Below are 16709 nucleotides of genomic sequence, written 5' to 3'. Positions count from 1 at the left end.
GGCCAATAGGAGCCAGTATGAAGATATTCGTTAATCACGCAGTGGGGAAAGGGAGTGACGAGCGACTACGAATTACAATTAGCGACACACAGATGAAAGCGTGACGTGAATACGTCGGCTTGCCATACCGCGTCGAGATAATGTCGTTCGAGAAGAGAAACGTTGTCCGTTTGTAAACGCAGGGTGCAGAAAAGGGCCCCGCTATTTAATCACGGCACTGTTTTGTCGCGCAGTTGCCAGAAAATGGAAGCGGACTATCAACCGACGCTTAGCCCGTCGCGAACTTTGACAGGTGAGCTTGCCCGTCGCGATTGTTGACGCTACCCTTAGGTGTCAAATAAACGTCACGTCAACCACGTATCGCCGCAGAGGCCTGGATCGGAACAGTTCGCCCGGCATCGGCATTCTCCTCTTCTTTTCCCTCGTTCGTTCCCTGGAACGAACGTCCCACGATGAGTCTCGGGCCGATGTGTGGCGAAAAGCGCGTCGATAAGCTGCGAATTAAATTCGCGTATTGACACGGATGACGCGTGTCGGGAAACGGAAAGTTCGACGGTATCTTGACACAATCCCGTACCTCGGTTACGTTCCATCGCTATTGGCATTGGTAAAATTATTCCGGCCGTAGTGCCCGAACCATTCTCACGGTAGTTTGTAAACACTGATGAACAGCTACGAAATGTTTATCGGACATCCGATGCCGCGTAACGCGATCGGGGAAAATGATATATAACGAGAAACCGCGAGATGTATACTACTTATCAATTTGCCGCGATACCTCTTACGCAAAGGTGGTCTTTTCGAGTTGTTACTTGAGAGTCTCCAAGTGTCTGTTTATGAACCATTGATTGAATAATGAATCGCGGCTACCGAGGCGGTGGCTCGCGATTCATTCAAGCATATTTGGTATACGCATTTAACGCGCATATTTTTGTTTGTATAATAGCAACAGCTAATGACGTCGAAGACCCATACCCAAGTTTGTCCGACTACCACGATTACGAGCCCAATTTGGAGTTCGACGATACCGAGTTGCAAACCACTTCGAATAATGGTAAGACATCTCAAGTGGCGATCGCATTTCAACTGCTCGTCGCGCGAAACTGAAGACAGTTTTACATAATAATATTGGTATTTTACCCGGCGCTGGTCAGGTGGAATCTCACAGATCCCAGATTTTAAATTGAGTATAACTTTTTAACAACGCGTTTAGTTTGTTCGTTATATAAGCTATTTAGAAATTATATTTTTGTTGAAAATTAAAGATGCTTAATTAGTTAAGTATTTTTGGGTATTGCAAATTTAATTAAAGATATGGATTTCTATAATACACTAAATTAATCGCAAGGTATGTGGGACCCCACGTTACTACTCTTGTTACATTTCCCCACGTTACCAACGCCGGCTGAAAGAACTATGGATTAATAGGAAGTATCCCGTGCAGTTTCTGATACAACCGGAAAGTTAACAATACCTTGAGAAGACTTAGTTCCGAAAAATTGGATTACGGAAGTTAAAGTTTACATTCTCGACTTACTTTCTTGCAAAGCATCATTTCTTTCCGCTCGTATCAGAAACTCCGCTAAGCCCTGTGTATCGTTCGTACTGCCGTCGCTTCTATCGCAGTTTAAAATATCCATCGAGGAATATCTGCAGAACTAGCTTAAACGTAGTTTTGCGTAATTACTGTAGAATATAATTAAGATAATCGTTTTGTAGCTGTACAGCTTTTAGAAGAAAAATTGGATTTGATTAGCAGTGGTGCCGGGACTGGGATAGATTATCTGGAGAGCCCAGTAAGCGATGGGACGATCGAAGAGAACTTTGAAGAAGCTTTGGTAGATGCTCCAGTTATCGAATCCGGTGTGTGACCTTTTATCTTCTGTTAGTAGCCACTAAATGTCATGGCATTTGGGGCATAGCAGGTGAATTATGTAGATCATTGTACAGTTTATTATTGCATGGTATAACGACGCGCTCGAGTCAGGGATAGATGACACGTTGTTTTCATTTGTTAGCGTTAAATCATGCTGGGTATTTGTTTCTTGAGAGGAGGCGAAAGGGAGAACAGAAAGCCAGTTTAATGTTGAAAGTTAGAGTGAAAATAATCTTTTGTGATGAGCAGCGGAGGACCTCGCTGCGTTAGACGGTGAACTGGCCGACGAGGAGGATTATCTCGATATTGCGAGATACGGTATTGTAGAGGTGGTTGGTGACGATAGCGCTGGTCGTAAAGTAATAGTAGTATCCGCATGTAAATTACCTCCTGTTGGGAAGGAAACGTTTAATCATGCTAAACTTCTCAGGTTCGTTCGCACGATCTTTACGATTTAATCGTACGCGCCACGGATTTTCTAACGATGTATTTACTCGACAGGTATCTCACGCATACTTTAGACACATTTGTGGAGCAGGATTATAGCTTGGTTTACTTCCACTATGGTCTTACTTCGAAGAATAAGCCACCGTTATCGTGGCTGTGGCAAGCGTATAAAGCTTTCGATAGAAAATACAAGAAGAATTTAAAAGCTTTATATTTAGTACACCCAACCAATTTTATTAGAATCGTATGGCAAATATTCAAGCCAGCCATCAGGTAACTTTTCTTCCTTCTCGCTCTTACAAGGGGAGGTCACCATGTGGTAGACATCGATTTTTATGAGCCTTGGCACGATGGATCTATGTCGAAAATAAGTAAATAGAGATATTTACACGTTTATTATTAAAAATTTCATAGTGGCCGTGGGGTTTTAGTGGGTAAAAATCCCACACTACCCTGGCGCTCGCGGAAGATTCCCTTCTGGAGGCGTCGGGGTGCCTTTTGAAGATGACTCCACGTTAAAAAGTAACTTTATAAATTTTTTTTATAAATTTTTTTTTAACATGGGGAAATCTTCAAAAGGCACCCCGACTCCTTCAGGGAGGAATCCCCCGGGAGCGCCAGGGTAATATAGGATTTTTACCCATTAAACCCCCACGGCCACTATGAAATTTTTAATAATTTCTATGTAAATATCTCTATTATTAAGGCCCATTGGCAGAAACGCTCGGACACCTATTTACTTATTTTCGACATAGATCCATCGTGCCAAGGCTCATCAAAATCGGTGTCTACCACATGGTGTCCTCCCCTTGTTAGCTTGTACATATCTCTAATTTTAATGTACTAATATCACTTTTGTTTTATCATTTCAGTGCGAAGTTCGGGCGTAAAATGATGTACGTGAATTATTTGGAGGAATTAGCACAATATATTAATCTCGAACAACTTATTATACCTCCTCAAGTAATAGAGTGAGCATTTCCTTCGTAACTGTGAAAGTTTCCCCATAAATATGTCGTATCACCGAGTTTTCACTGATTATATTACTTTTCAGACATAATGAACAGCTAATGTTAAAGAATAAAAAGAATCTGCCAACAAGCCCACCTCAGAGCACGGTAACAACGCCAGTTGGTACCACTCAATTCGGAGCGAGTCTCCCATTTATTAAAGAAAATAGCAACGGTGATCCTATACCACCGATAGTGCGGCAGTGTATTGAATTCCTTGACACACCCGATGGTGCGTTGAACCATCCCATTATGCACCATCGTGTAATAGCGTAATAATAGGATTATTGTGAATTTACAGCACTGGAAACGGAAGGAATATTTAGGCGATCAGCTAACGTGGCAGTAGTCAAAGAACTTCAGCATCGATGTAATCAAGGGTTACCTGTCGATTTCCAAGGGGATCCACACATAGCCGCAGTTCTCCTTAAAACATTTCTCCGTGAATTGGACGAACCTCTCATGACATATGAATTGTACGATGAAATAACGCAGTTTCAAGGTAAATATTGCTATTCGATTTCTGTCTATTCTTTACCAACGTCGCGCAGAAGTATTCAAGTGCTCATGCTTCAGCTTTATCAAAAGATGAACGTCCAAGAAGAGTCAAGATATTAGTGCTTGAAAAGCTCCCAGAAGACAATTACCAGGTCTTAAAATACATCGTACAGTTTTTATCAAGGGTAAGGACATTTAGTCTAGTAGTTATATCGAATTATTTGAATCTAAATCGCTTGTGATTCATTGGTAAAACACGCCGTTACAGGTAATGGACAGATGTGATTTAAACAAAATGACATCGAGTAATCTGGCTGTGGTGTTTGGTCCAAATCTCGTCAGAGCACCACCATCGCGCGGCATGTCGCTCTCTGCGATAGGCCCTATTAATCAATTCATAGATTTTTTATTCACTCATCAGGATGAAATATTTATTATTTAAAGGGATAAGCTATAGGGACAAGTGCCGAAGGCCTAATTTGAAACGAAATTAGTACTTTATGTGTATGTTGTAGAGAAGAAATCCTACAAATTTGGCTGCCAAGTTTGATATTGTATAAACTAATGCAAAGTAACTTCGAAGAGAAATTTTATAGGATTTTTAACGAAGTGTTCGACAAGTTTCATAGACTTCCGTCTTAGCCTGTAAAAGTAATAAAAAAAAAAGAAGAAATCTCATTTATCAATTTTAGATCTTCGAAGTCATATCAAACTTGTTGGAACTTGAAGTGAACGTAACAATTCGTGTATAATAATTCACATTTAATTATAACATCCGTACTTCGTTGATTAAAATATTTTTATATTTGAATATACGAATAGAGAAATATTTGCATACCTATTAATGTCATAAATAATGTTTAATTATACAGCCTGCACAAGATTTTTTAGTGAATTGGTACTTGGTACAATAATTTCGGGATTGAGAATACTAGGTATTTAAATAATATGAAGGACTCCGGATGCTAGTTGGAAAATTAAACGAGTAAATCTATATGGAAATTAATGGTATACCAAAGATACATGAAAATGTCATGCAATTATTGTAAAATTTAGTATTATTTAGAAATAGTATGGCAAAAATAGAGAAGCAGAAATACGATGGTGTACATGATGCCTTGCTTGCATACTTCTATTAATTTAAGGAGAACGAACATGACAACACTCATGAAAGTCATAATTATTTAGCTATTGATTATATCTTGTTATAGTTGATTAGTGCAGCCAAAGCAAAACATGGTATATGGCATCCTCTGTATTGAAGTCCTGTACATAAGTACGAAAACGGAGTAGCGATGTATAAAATTTTAGTCTGATTAAATGGAACTGTCCTCTCAGCTATATAAATTATGAAAACTCTCAATTACACCAGAAAATTCAATTTCAACTTGCCAAATACAATGGAATAAATTATCGATGTGATTAGCATGTTTATGTGACGTTTGGTCTGTAACATTCAACGTAATCGTAGCCTGTGGCATAACAGATTCGTCAGAAAGAGAGAAAGAAGAGAGAATAATTCGCATGATTATTTTCTAGTTGAAAATAGTAGTGAAAATTATAAAAAAAATTGTTATTCATTATTATCGTAACTTAACAGTTAGATTAAAATCATTGTCAGGGTATTGTGTAATGTAATGTCTAGCATAATGTGTCCGTTGTCACTGTAAGGATAAAAGACCTACGCTAATCTTTCCAGGATCAAGTATCTTTGTACATTTTTTTAAATAGTCCTGCCATTATGGGTTTCTGGGATAAAATAGAGGCTGACCGCCTAATGCAACCTTTGTTATCGAAAAAGACTAACCCAGACCTATATAGAACTGATACAACTGAATTACATTCCTTGTTGTTATTGATAGAATGAAATTACTGTAATAAAGCATGATTATTTATACAAGACTAGGATAATCAATGTGTCGTGAAATGTGTTAACACGCAATTCATAACTTCTTATTCTGTCCAATTTACGAGCTTCTTGGTCGTAAGTCTCTGAGGGCGACCAATTCGCAAATTTACTTTATCCGGCTATGATTGGAGCTGTGTCGCAAATTAACAAATCATCACGAGAAAGTATTTATGTTGCTACAATAGAGGAATCTGTGGATACTTATGATCCATGTATGTACCTGTGATAGAGTAGAATATCGTACTTTAGTCTCACGAATACTGTGCATGTAATTTAAGGTATTTCACCAATAGTCCTTTGATTTGTAACTAATTATAAACTAATCTAAATTGTCAGCTATAAAACGAAAGCATTCCCAAAAAGTAACATTATATTATATACGTTAATTAACTTTTTATTAAAACACAATGGTATTTAAATATACATAGATTTATATGACAGAAATACGTACACCTGGTGATTATAATTAATCTTCCGGCCATATGATATATATGAATAACAAGATATTTGGTTTATGAGTCAACCGAACATCTGTCAATGTAATGAAATATTGAAATACATAAAAGATCAACTCTCAAAATATAATCAGTATTTCTTATACTTGCGCTTAGCTTAAATTATTTAGGCTTCGCGTTTTAAATCTATGTTACCGTTCGTTTTAAAGGAATGAGATATTACAAATTTCACGATACACGTAGCTCATCAGTCGCTGCTTCTATAAACTTTGTACAATAAAATTACCAATATCAATATGTACATACATTATAACCGGTGCTTGCATACGAAATTACACTAATCGGAGCTATTCTTTCTGAAATATTATGAGAGATGTTTCAAATAATTCCTTACTTACGTATGTATAAAAGTCTATAAATTCAATAACTTTCACAGAAGATATTTGATCGCAGTTACAAAGTATTCAAAAAAAAATTTCATTCGCGTTAGAACACCGAATCCTCTTAATATCGCGAGATCCTTTCAACGTCTACCTGTCGATTTATTATTGATTTATTTAATGCAACAAAGTAACATATAAATGAAAACAGTCACAATAAGTAAACTTTTTATAAATATAAAATAACAACGTTGACTGTTCACGTACGCTATAAAGTCTAAACAAAAAAAAATATATTTGGTTCTGTACCGAAGTGCCGTAGTGCACTTTCTGCATTGCACAAATGCAGTTTATAACAATTTCTTCGACGTTACCTCGTAATCATTACACGATAGTTTCATGGTCCTATAGCAGAAAAGAGTATCGATAAAAAGAAAAAGGAAATATTACAGCTGCCTGCAAGTATATACATTTATATATACGACTTGTTCGACATTAAAATTCATCTCGAAATGAATGTTCAAAATTAAGATGTTTGCGAAGAACCGCCGCAACAGGAACTCTTAACTGGTTCCGTTTCATCAGCCTCGTCTTCGACTACCACAACATTTCGACGTGTACTACTTGTCCTCGTCAATGTGGATTTCTGTTCAACCTCGTCTGCGTGCTGCATCATGCGTCGTGTTAAATCCAAAAACATTTCCTCGATATGTTGGTTCAACTTGGCGGAGGTGTGAAAGTGCATGGCTCCAACTTGTTTGGCATATCTGGTGAGAAAAATTTGTACGATTAACGTGCAAACAGCTGTTAGAAATGGTAGAGCTGAATCGAACGTAAAAGCTTACTCTTCGGCTTCTTCTATAGAGACACTCCTATCTTTTTCTAAATCTACTTTATTGCCAGCTATTGCTAAACAGATTTCACTGCCTAACATTTTCTTCAGCTCCTTGACCCAATTTTTTACCTACAAAATGTATATCGGCGTAAAGTCAGTGCAAAGGAGTGGCGGAAGGATTTCTCTTTCAATGTATACCTTCTGGAATGTGTCCACATCAGTAATATCGTAAACTAAAATGGCACCATTCGACATCCTATAATAAATTGGTCCTAGGGCGTGGAATTTTTCTTGGCCAGCCGTATCCCATATTGCTAAGTTCACTTTTTTCCCGTTTATAGTCAGCTTCTTATTTAAAAATGAAGCCTGAAAATGAGCAAAGGTTTTACACGATCTGCCAACAGATATTCGGCGAAACTCCGTAATTTATTTTACACGAGAATATCTCAAACAATCCTGTAAAGCTCTTGTAAATAAAAGCTGTTATAATATTACTGAAATCCGTGTAAAAGTACGGAACAGAGAAAAGGAGATGAGTAGAACGGTATTTCTTACCTGTAAGGTACTGATATGCTTGTCATTGAATTTATCTTCGGCGTACCGCAATGCAACGGAAGTTTTGCCGACGCATCCTTCACCGAGCAAAACCACTTTGAAATTATAACCATTACCAGTGCTAGTAACTGAACTGGCCATAATTTGCAAGTAACTAATATATGCTTAGAGAACGATATCACGTTTCTAATTACGTAGAATAATCGTTGATAGTATAATTCATAGAGTATATCGGCAAGTATCGGTCATAACGATTCGGAGGTGTTACAGACCTGCGGCGATGCGTAGTAAAAAGGTTTATCTTCGCTGAGCAACGTCAAAACGAAGCGATCAGCTGTTTTCATTTCACTGACTGCCGTCAAACAAAAGGCACAAACATCTGTACCTGCTTTAAATGTATTGCCGATAGATGGCAAATCATGTGTGTTTGTCACAGTGATCCTCCAGGGAGTGATCAGAACAACCTGCATCGTCGCTGATTGGTTACCGCCATTTGTGGCAAAAGCGGAAGTACAAAGAGATATATAAACCAGCAGCTTCTAAAGCAGGCGATTTAGTGAATGTTTAGGTTATGTTATTTCCGGTTTTGCCACAAATGGCTACGGTTATACCGATCACTCCCTGGAAGATCACAATACACGCATAAATAAATAGGGAAATAGTTTTTCTTAAGTAAGTTAAACTATTACTGTATGTGTTACAGTGGCAGTCGCGCACGTTTAAGCAATGCTGTCGCTGAGCGGCTGTTGGTACGTCCGCCGCTGTTGGCTTCTGTATTGAAAACAAAACGTATCTTACCACTTCTGTTGATAGTTTCCGGGGGAAAAATGTCTGCTGCATGTAGTAGTTAGATTTTCTCCAGATCCTTAGTTTTTGAAATATATAGAAAGATATCTGCAAAAATTGGTGCATTTCGGGTGTCCGTTTTCATTTGATCGTTGTTTAAACATGTTTAAATGCTTATAATTCAATAATAACTTATATCGTTGTGTTCGCGAGAGTTCATAGAATAATTTGGCGGAACAAGCAATCGAATAATTATTACTGTTTGAACTCAATATATGTTCAAAGTTGACAAATTTTTTCTTTTTTTTTCAAAATCGAATTTCTCGAAAACAGAGGGTTGACGCTCATTAGTGCCGGGAGAAGCCACTATTGGCTATACCCCCACCAACGCTTTTTCGGAGCCAATGAGCTCATTCTACATGCGCGAAACGGGTTCCTTCTTAAATGACAGGGAGAATAGAATGTAAATAAATGGTTCTTATTAATGTGAATTATCAAAATGTAAATTGCAAATGAAAATATTCTATAACTATTGAGTATAAGTTAATGCCGTGTAGAAGTCGACATTAGATCTGTTACTTTTTTATCCGTCGGGTACCCGGCTACACACATTAATTATTTATACAGAATAATACACAATGTCATGGAAAGAGTTCTTGAATTCTGCGTGGACTGACACCAAACTTATGTGTGCCCAGACCTTAACGCAAGTGATACGCCGGGGTACTTACATTCAGAGTTGGGCATTATTCGCCCAATATAATAAAAATTTATTTATTCGAATAATCTTCGACTAAAAATTTCGAATAAAATGAAGTTTTATTCGAATAAATTTGCGAATAACGGTTTCGCATGACACGCACCAGCGCAGCGGCGGGGGCGTATGCGTGCAGGTATAAGTACATAGGATGATCCGCCCGGCACCCCGTGGTACACTCGAAAAGCGGTCCCCGGTCTAGCCTAGATATACTTCGTCGATGCTATGACACTGTCAACATCTCTCTCGCGCATCGCGCGTGGGAAGGACAGGTTTATTCACTTTGTAAGTGTGATTGGTCTGAGGAAATCAAATTCACTACATATACATACATTGCGACGATAAATATAAATATGTATTTAATACTTTATTTTCAAACAAATGCTTATAAAATATATATTATTACAAAAATTCTTCAACTTGTATTACCTTCTGTTAACTATTCGACTTATATATTCAACATTTACAAATGCAGAATTTTATATACTAAACAAACTTTAAATTAAAACAAATTAATGTTTTCTCTTTACCTTACAGTATTCGGCTTTTGTCTCTCCGACTGAACTCCCATTTTTTGCAGATGGGTCAATGTGTGCGAAAACAAAGTTTTTTGAACTCACTGAGGTCAGTGATGGCTTGTCATCTTTTTGCCTTGTTAAAGCAGCCAAACGAGATAGCGATTCCTGTCCCCTCGCGAGAAATGAACGTTTTTGCATGACATTCTAAAAAGTCAAAACACATTGCTGTATCAAATATTCCAATAACAGTATGTCCGTCAATGAGCATTATTTTTATAACAGCTTACATCAGGCTTGGGAATTAAGTGAACGCGGCGGCCTAGATGCTTGAAGCACCTCAGACCCGTACCACGTGACCCGCGCGTGGCGCGTTGACAAAACAAAAACGCATCGAAATTCGTGCTCTCTGGGACGATGTGGAAACCTATTGATACAATGTCACCCCAATGCGCCACGCGCGGTTCATATGGTACGGGTCTGACCCGTCCAAGCACCTAGGCCGCCGCGGGGGCCAAGACGCGTGGCGGGAAAAAGGAGGCGTTGCCTCTGAAAATCGGCCGCCGCGTTCACTTAATTCCCAAGCCTGGCTTACATGTATCACGCGCGATTTGCCTTTCAAATTTGAACTATACAACATGTCTGCTACAGTGTGAGGCATTCTGGACATCTCCGTGGAGTCAAGTACTTCCAACAAAGTGTCTTGTCTTTCAGTTTCATTGACTCGTTTCCTCTTCAGAACTTTCATGCCGAGCTTAAATATTTGACTGTTGTTCAAGTCGTTTTCAATCTCAGTATCTACGTTAATCTAAAAATAGAACATGTGTATGGAACATAAAAAGATGTACCACTATAAATATTTTTTCTGCTATCAGTAAAATTTATTTTACCATTTTCTCTGCCAGGAATTTTTCTCTTTCATGCCTTACTTTACGCCACTTTGCTTCATCTTCGTCGTCTGATACGTCAACCCAACCATCTTTGTCCTCTGACGGTTGAAGCTGATTGTTATCATCCTGTTTATCTGAAGAAATTAGAGATTTTAGATGTTATGTTGGTCAAAAGAGTTCTTAATTGCTTGTTTTCACACATTCTACTCTGTACCTATATTTCTCCACTTGAATTTTCGCTCTCTTGCACTCTCACTGTACAGATCTCCATCTTCGAACAGCAATTCTTTGAGCATTCTAACTTCATTCTGATCTTCGTCTAGCATTTGCTTCATATGAAGCTTTCCTAACTGATTTTTCATTTGTGTTTCGTCAACATCCTCGTCGTCCCCTTCCTCGTATTCTAGTTTGTCTAAATCCTTCTCATCCTCGTCTGCAGATACATCACAGTCACTTTCGCTAAGTTCTGCTTCTTCGTCTAAAAATGTAGTCGCATACTGCTTTATGCTTTTCTTTGGAACAACTACTTCATTCTCCTCCGAGTCATAATCAATATATTTTTCTGCATCATTTTCATTGTCCTCCTCATCGCTCGATGCTGCAGAAGCATTATCTTCCTCATCTTCGTCTTCGGATAGGTCCAGTTTCTTCACTTTTTTACGCGATCGTTTATTAATTTCTTTTTCTATTGGATCTTCGTCATCGGAAGACACAACGCTTAATGTATTCCAAGGTTTCACATTTTTCCTTGATCCTTGATTCTTATCGTATGCACTATGGTGAAGCGATGATTCATCTAAAAGATCATTCGTCGACTTTTGGGTATTGTTCACTTGCGTATTAAATGTCCCCGAACATATGCCTAATAATTGCGATTCGGTTACACTTGGCTCCTCTGATAGATGTAAGTTGCTTTTGTCTTGCATAAAATTGCCTGAGCATAACTGCATAAGCTCCTCGTCTGTTATATCTTTTTGACTAGTAAATAACTTCCTTTGCGATGCTGCTTGTTCCTTGAAGTCACATGTTTGGTTAGACGATTGTTTAGTTTGCGTGTCTTCTATCAAGAAGGGATCAGCTTCATCGATGAGCACCTGCTGTTCCGCTTTGGCTGGCTCGCCTTCTGATTCCAAGCGAATATTTAATGCTGTCAATTGAGTCACTGGAGAAATGAAATTAAAGCTGTTAGTTTTTGCTTGTGGTGTCTGACTTAATCGATGCTCTAGATCGTTTTCGACATGTACTTGAGAGACTGGAATGTCCCCTTCATTATCACTGGCTTCATCTTTCTCGCTCGCGTTAAACATGCCTGTACTTATAGTTGTTCGTGGCAAGATTGTTTTTTCATCCTTATCTATTATATCCTCGTTATTTTCGGTACTGCAAGACCTTGAATCATCTTCTAACGTATGTACAATCCGTTTAAATGGTTTACGGTTCGAGAACACATCAGTGCTATCATCGTCATCTTCTAAAACTACGCTTTCGCATTCTCCTTCGTCTTCCTCTACGTTTTCATCTTCATCTTCTATCATTGCATCGTCACTGACCTCAGCTTCATCATCTACGAAAGCACATTTACTTTTCTTCTTCTCTTTCTTTGTGTACAAGTCATCTTCTAATTCATCCTCCTTACTTATGTAAGATTCTATGCTGGGCGAATATGGTTCACTCAAACCGTCTTCTTCATTTATGGACTCATTCCACTCTATTTCTTGTTCCTTCATATCCTGTTCCTTTTGCTTCCACTCCTCATCCCGTTTCAATGCCATTTTATGCTTCAACTCTTCCTTCAAGCGTGTTAACTTCGCTCCAGGTTTTTGTAGCTTAGTGTCTTCGTTTGCGAAATTCGGAAATTTATATGGAAGCGTTTCTTTGACAATTGATACTCCACTCGGGGTTTCCGTTATGTTTAATGCCGTAACATCAGACGCATCATGAACTTGTTCATGAGTTATCGAATGCTTACAAACAAATCGATCAATCAGAGAATTTATACCTTTTTTATTTGCTTTAATACCATCTGATAAATCAATAATTGTACCCGGTGCACCTCTTAATCTAGGTTTCAAACTTTTTATGTTTAATAACTGTTCCTTTTGGTGTATAATCGGAGAGCCATCGAATGTAGGTGGTGGTAAACCATATTCGTTGTATTCATCTGACTCTTCTGTAGTTAGTCCTAAAGATCGTTTTACAATACTCGCATAATCATCGTTGGATTTTGAAGTAGACACGTCGGAGGTTTCGTAGGCAGTGCTTGGATCGTTCTTTTCATCATCGTTGCTCTTACTGACACTACTTTGCAAATTGTCTTCTCTATCTTCAACTTCAACATCTCTCTTTTGTAATAATTCATCTACTTCTTTATCCGTAGGTATTTCAGCTAGTCCCACAATTACTTCCCTTTCATTCTCTGCATTATTAGTATCACAATGAATTTCTTGTATTGCTGACACAGTTGCATTGTTTTCTGTTATATCGTTCACCATGGACTTATTACATCCAACTTCTTTCGTTGCATTTGAAGCTTCACTTGTTTTCATACTTTCCTCATCATTATCCATTGAAAAATTGTTGTCGTCAAATAATTTTCTTGAAACAATATCCTTCTTAGATACCTGTGTACATTTTATACTTGTATCTTCCGCATCTGATGAAGAAAGATTTTCTCTTTCTTCTTCCTCCGAATCAGAGGATTTGTAAAATATTTCTGCTTCTTTCTCCTTTTCTTTCAAGACTTTACTATTCAATGAAAAAATGGCATAAGCTTCAAGTGATATATAGGGCATTTCCGAAATCATGTTGCAACAAGAAAGAAGGTGATTCCTTGTGCAAAAGTAAGTTGAGAGTGTAGGTTGAAATTTTTTTCATACGGGGCGTTGTTTCACGAGAAAATAGTTTTTAAAAAGTCATTCAGTACACACACACCGGACTACAAATTAGGAAGATTGATCAGTAAATATGCTACAATTGTAAATGAAATGAATGCTCGTCTAAAAATAGTTAGAAATTATGGAATAATTTTTTTTCGTTAGAACTTTTTGCATAAGACATAATATACGATATTCTATAATACATAACTGTAACATACAATATTTAATAAGTACCAAAGGCAATAAAATTGTTAAAATAAGTTTATACGAGTTTTTTTATAAATGAAATAACCGGTTCGGAACAAAATTTGTTTTTCGCTTTGATGGAAATGAAATACTTTTCAGCAGGAACGATATTAACCGAAACGAAATTATTATTATCGAAGCTGAACAGAAACGAAAAAACATTTCGTTCCAGGTCCCTGACTAAAGGAGTTTCCAAATTTGATAGTCTCAAAAATGGAGCCTTATATGAAGAAATTTAATTTGACATATGGTCAATGTATTTTTGTACGAGGAAACATATCCTTTCCGGTTGCACGACAATTTCAGAAACATCATTCTTTGAAGTTGAAGAATTACTTACTCAACGATAGCAGAGGACATTTTTAGTTTAGCTGCCATTGTAGGTGCTTTTGGGAGAACTGAAAACACCTTTTTCCTACTCAAAAATTCTTGCAACGTCCGTTGCTTCGGTCTGTGATAAGGGAGAGAAATCTCTGATTCCCTCACTAACCGTCGAGTTTCACTGTGTATTTGTCTCATGGCTTCCTCTTTGGCAGCTCTTAACGAAACCTAAAGTATAATATCATGTATAACAATTATATTGATCTAAGCTTGGAATATATTAAAACAATATTACTTTTCTTATCTTGGATTTAGAATGTTCCTGTTTCAGTTCTTTATTTTCGTCTACAGGAATTAATTGCCTTTCATTTTCTTCTTCGGATTCTGAGTCTATTAGAGTTTGAAGTCTACTTTGCGTCTGCAAAATATGATTTTAAATGAGTAATTAGATAACTAAAAAAAAAGTTTAAATACCTGTTAAGATTCCTACTCACAATGTTCTCAATCTTTTTCTTATTTGAGATAACTTCGTTATCATCGCTACCATTAACGATACTAGATGCATCCTCCGAATCGCTGTCCAAACATTTTTTAATGGCATTTTTCTTTTTTAAATGCTTTTTGAATGAAACATTGTGGTCAAAATGAAACGTTTCACCGTCTGAACTATTATAAACAGGGTTTTCTTCTTTTGATTTAGAATTGGACATGTTTTCACCTTCCGAGTCGCTATCTATTAGCTTAGAAGATTTTTCGTACGCGTTGCTTTTAGGTTCATCACATTTGTGCATAGAATTTGCGTCGTCTTTTTCCGTAGTTTCGTTTGGGATATTGACATCAACATCTGTATTAGTACAGTCATTAATCTCAATAGATTCAGTTTGCTGATTCTCTGCATATTCTTTTGGTTCATCAATGGCATCTGTATCTTTTGATTTGTCAGTTATGTTAAACTCCTTATCTGCATGAGCAGGATCACAACTCTCAGTCATTTTCATAAAAGTTAAATTCCTCTTTGTGTTACTGGAATAAAAAATTTGTATTAGGGTTTAACAGTATCAATTTTTATTACACAACAATGTAATTTGTGCTTCCTACATGAATGTTTCTTACAAAATTGTTAACATAAAATGTATTAATAGTTTCAATAACCAATTCAATTGCAGATGAGAATATATTAGTGGTTCCTAAGAACCTTCCAATGAAAATAATCATTCACTTGATCTGCGCCGAACACTATTGAAAATCTTGCGACACTAAATTATATATCATGACTCTCTGATCCACCTGATCGTCAGTTATTCTGACTGATCCACAAATTTGGCGCGAAAGTGTCAAAAATACCGCAATTTATTTCGTGCCGCTGGCTATTGGGATTGGCTAAGCTGCGATACGCTACCTGGTGGCGACCTACTCTTACAGTTCTGATTTTCGCCACCAGGTAGCGTATTGCAGCGTACTGTGTTGCGGGGCCGGCTGGGAATTCTGATTGTTTGAGGGAATTTCAATGTGGTCCTATGTCCGTGGAACCCAAAAGGATTCTGCTCGCGAATCGTGCGAAGTTGATTGAACAAAACAATTTGTAACGAATAACTTTGAACGAAATAAAGATTATTGTACTGAAATAAATTAAATTATTGAATATTAACCAGAACTATTAAGAAACGGACAAAGATATTTAAAGATTGATCAAAAGTTGAGCTTTATTACAACACGTCCGTGCTTTTACAACGTCGGAGAAGAATTGCGAGGCGAAGAAACAGGCTTCTTCGTACGTTCGTTCCTCTTTTCTTTTTTTACATTGTTTTCGAGCGATAAGGAAGGAGGCGAATACAAATTTCAAATGTAACAAACTTCATTCTTAACTCTTTAAAGTTCGAACCTCACACTCCAAGAGCTTGCGCTAAACGCCGCTAAAGCGAGAATCGCAACTCGCAACACCTCCCCCCTTATACAAAAGATGTTTGATTTTGTCTCCTCTCCCATTAACATAGTCGCGGACGGCCATGAGGTCGGCCCCACAAGCTTACGCTGGGAAACCACACACCAGGGCCAAGGACGGAGAGAGAGCTAGAGGACAACCCACTGACGAAGCTTGAGGGATGTCATCGTTTTGATTGGACGAAAGGACCTGAGGAGGAACTTCGAAGAATGCCCCAGAGTCAGAGGAGTAGGGCGCTCAGAGGGCACAAGCAAGGAGCGACTTTGTAAAAACGGCAGATTGAACTTGTTAGCAGTACAGTAAACGTCTATATAGCTATCAATTAAAATCAGAACATAGAAATTATTCAGAAGTGCTTCACTTTATTTTCTCCAACCATTTAAATTCCCGCACAAACTCGCGAGCTGAGTG

The 16709-nt window shown here is 37.7% G+C and overlaps 3 protein-coding genes across 5 annotated transcripts; 1 reads left to right on the top strand and 2 right to left on the bottom strand.

Moving 5' to 3' along the window:
• Positions 1–80: 80 nt before the first annotated feature.
• Positions 81–5731, top strand: Rhogap68f (Rho GTPase activating protein at 68F). Of its 3 annotated transcripts, none has more exons than XM_076812813.1 (10): positions 81–292; positions 947–1054; positions 1720–1863; positions 2126–2306; positions 2378–2596; positions 3196–3294; positions 3378–3565; positions 3635–3835; positions 3922–4016; positions 4100–5731. In XM_076812813.1, the coding sequence occupies exons 1-10, from the start codon at positions 244–246 to the stop codon at positions 4271–4273; spliced, it is 1458 nt and encodes a 485-aa protein (XP_076668928.1). In that variant the 5' UTR covers positions 81–243; the 3' UTR covers positions 4274–5731. The 3 variants fall into 3 exon arrangements, with proteins under 3 accessions (XP_076668928.1, XP_076668937.1, XP_076668918.1); XM_076812803.1 differs by having other exon boundaries at positions 84–292; positions 3910–4016; XM_076812822.1 differs by lacking the exon at positions 1720–1863 and having other exon boundaries at positions 3910–4016.
• A 377-nt stretch (positions 5732–6108) lies between these two features.
• On the bottom strand, positions 6109–8395 carry Rab21 (RAS oncogene family member Rab21). The gene is made up of 4 exons (XM_076813029.1): positions 7966–8395; positions 7609–7776; positions 7421–7539; positions 6109–7342 (listed from the first exon to the last, which is right to left on the bottom strand). Exons 1-4 carry the CDS (start codon positions 8104–8106, stop codon positions 7102–7104), a joined length of 669 nt encoding a protein of 222 aa, XP_076669144.1. The 5' UTR covers positions 8107–8395; the 3' UTR covers positions 6109–7101.
• Positions 8396–9858: 1463 nt separating this feature from the next.
• Positions 9859–15673, bottom strand: LOC143369036 (uncharacterized). Its single transcript, XM_076812422.1, has 8 exons — positions 15470–15673; positions 14851–15379; positions 14652–14774; positions 14376–14584; positions 11128–13658; positions 10914–11047; positions 10619–10831; positions 9859–10230 (listed from the first exon to the last, which is right to left on the bottom strand). Exons 1-8 carry the CDS (start codon positions 15481–15483, stop codon positions 10021–10023), a joined length of 3963 nt encoding a protein of 1320 aa, XP_076668537.1. The 5' UTR covers positions 15484–15673; the 3' UTR covers positions 9859–10020.
• Between the last annotated feature and the right edge of the window lie 1036 nt (positions 15674–16709).

Source organism: Andrena cerasifolii, chromosome 1, assembly GCF_050908995.1.
Source record: "Andrena cerasifolii isolate SP2316 chromosome 1, iyAndCera1_principal, whole genome shotgun sequence".
Classification (NCBI taxonomy): domain Eukaryota; kingdom Metazoa; phylum Arthropoda; class Insecta; order Hymenoptera; family Andrenidae; genus Andrena; species Andrena cerasifolii.
The sequence above is the reverse complement of the archived record's forward strand: the minus strand, read 5'-3'. Positions and strand labels throughout refer to the sequence as shown.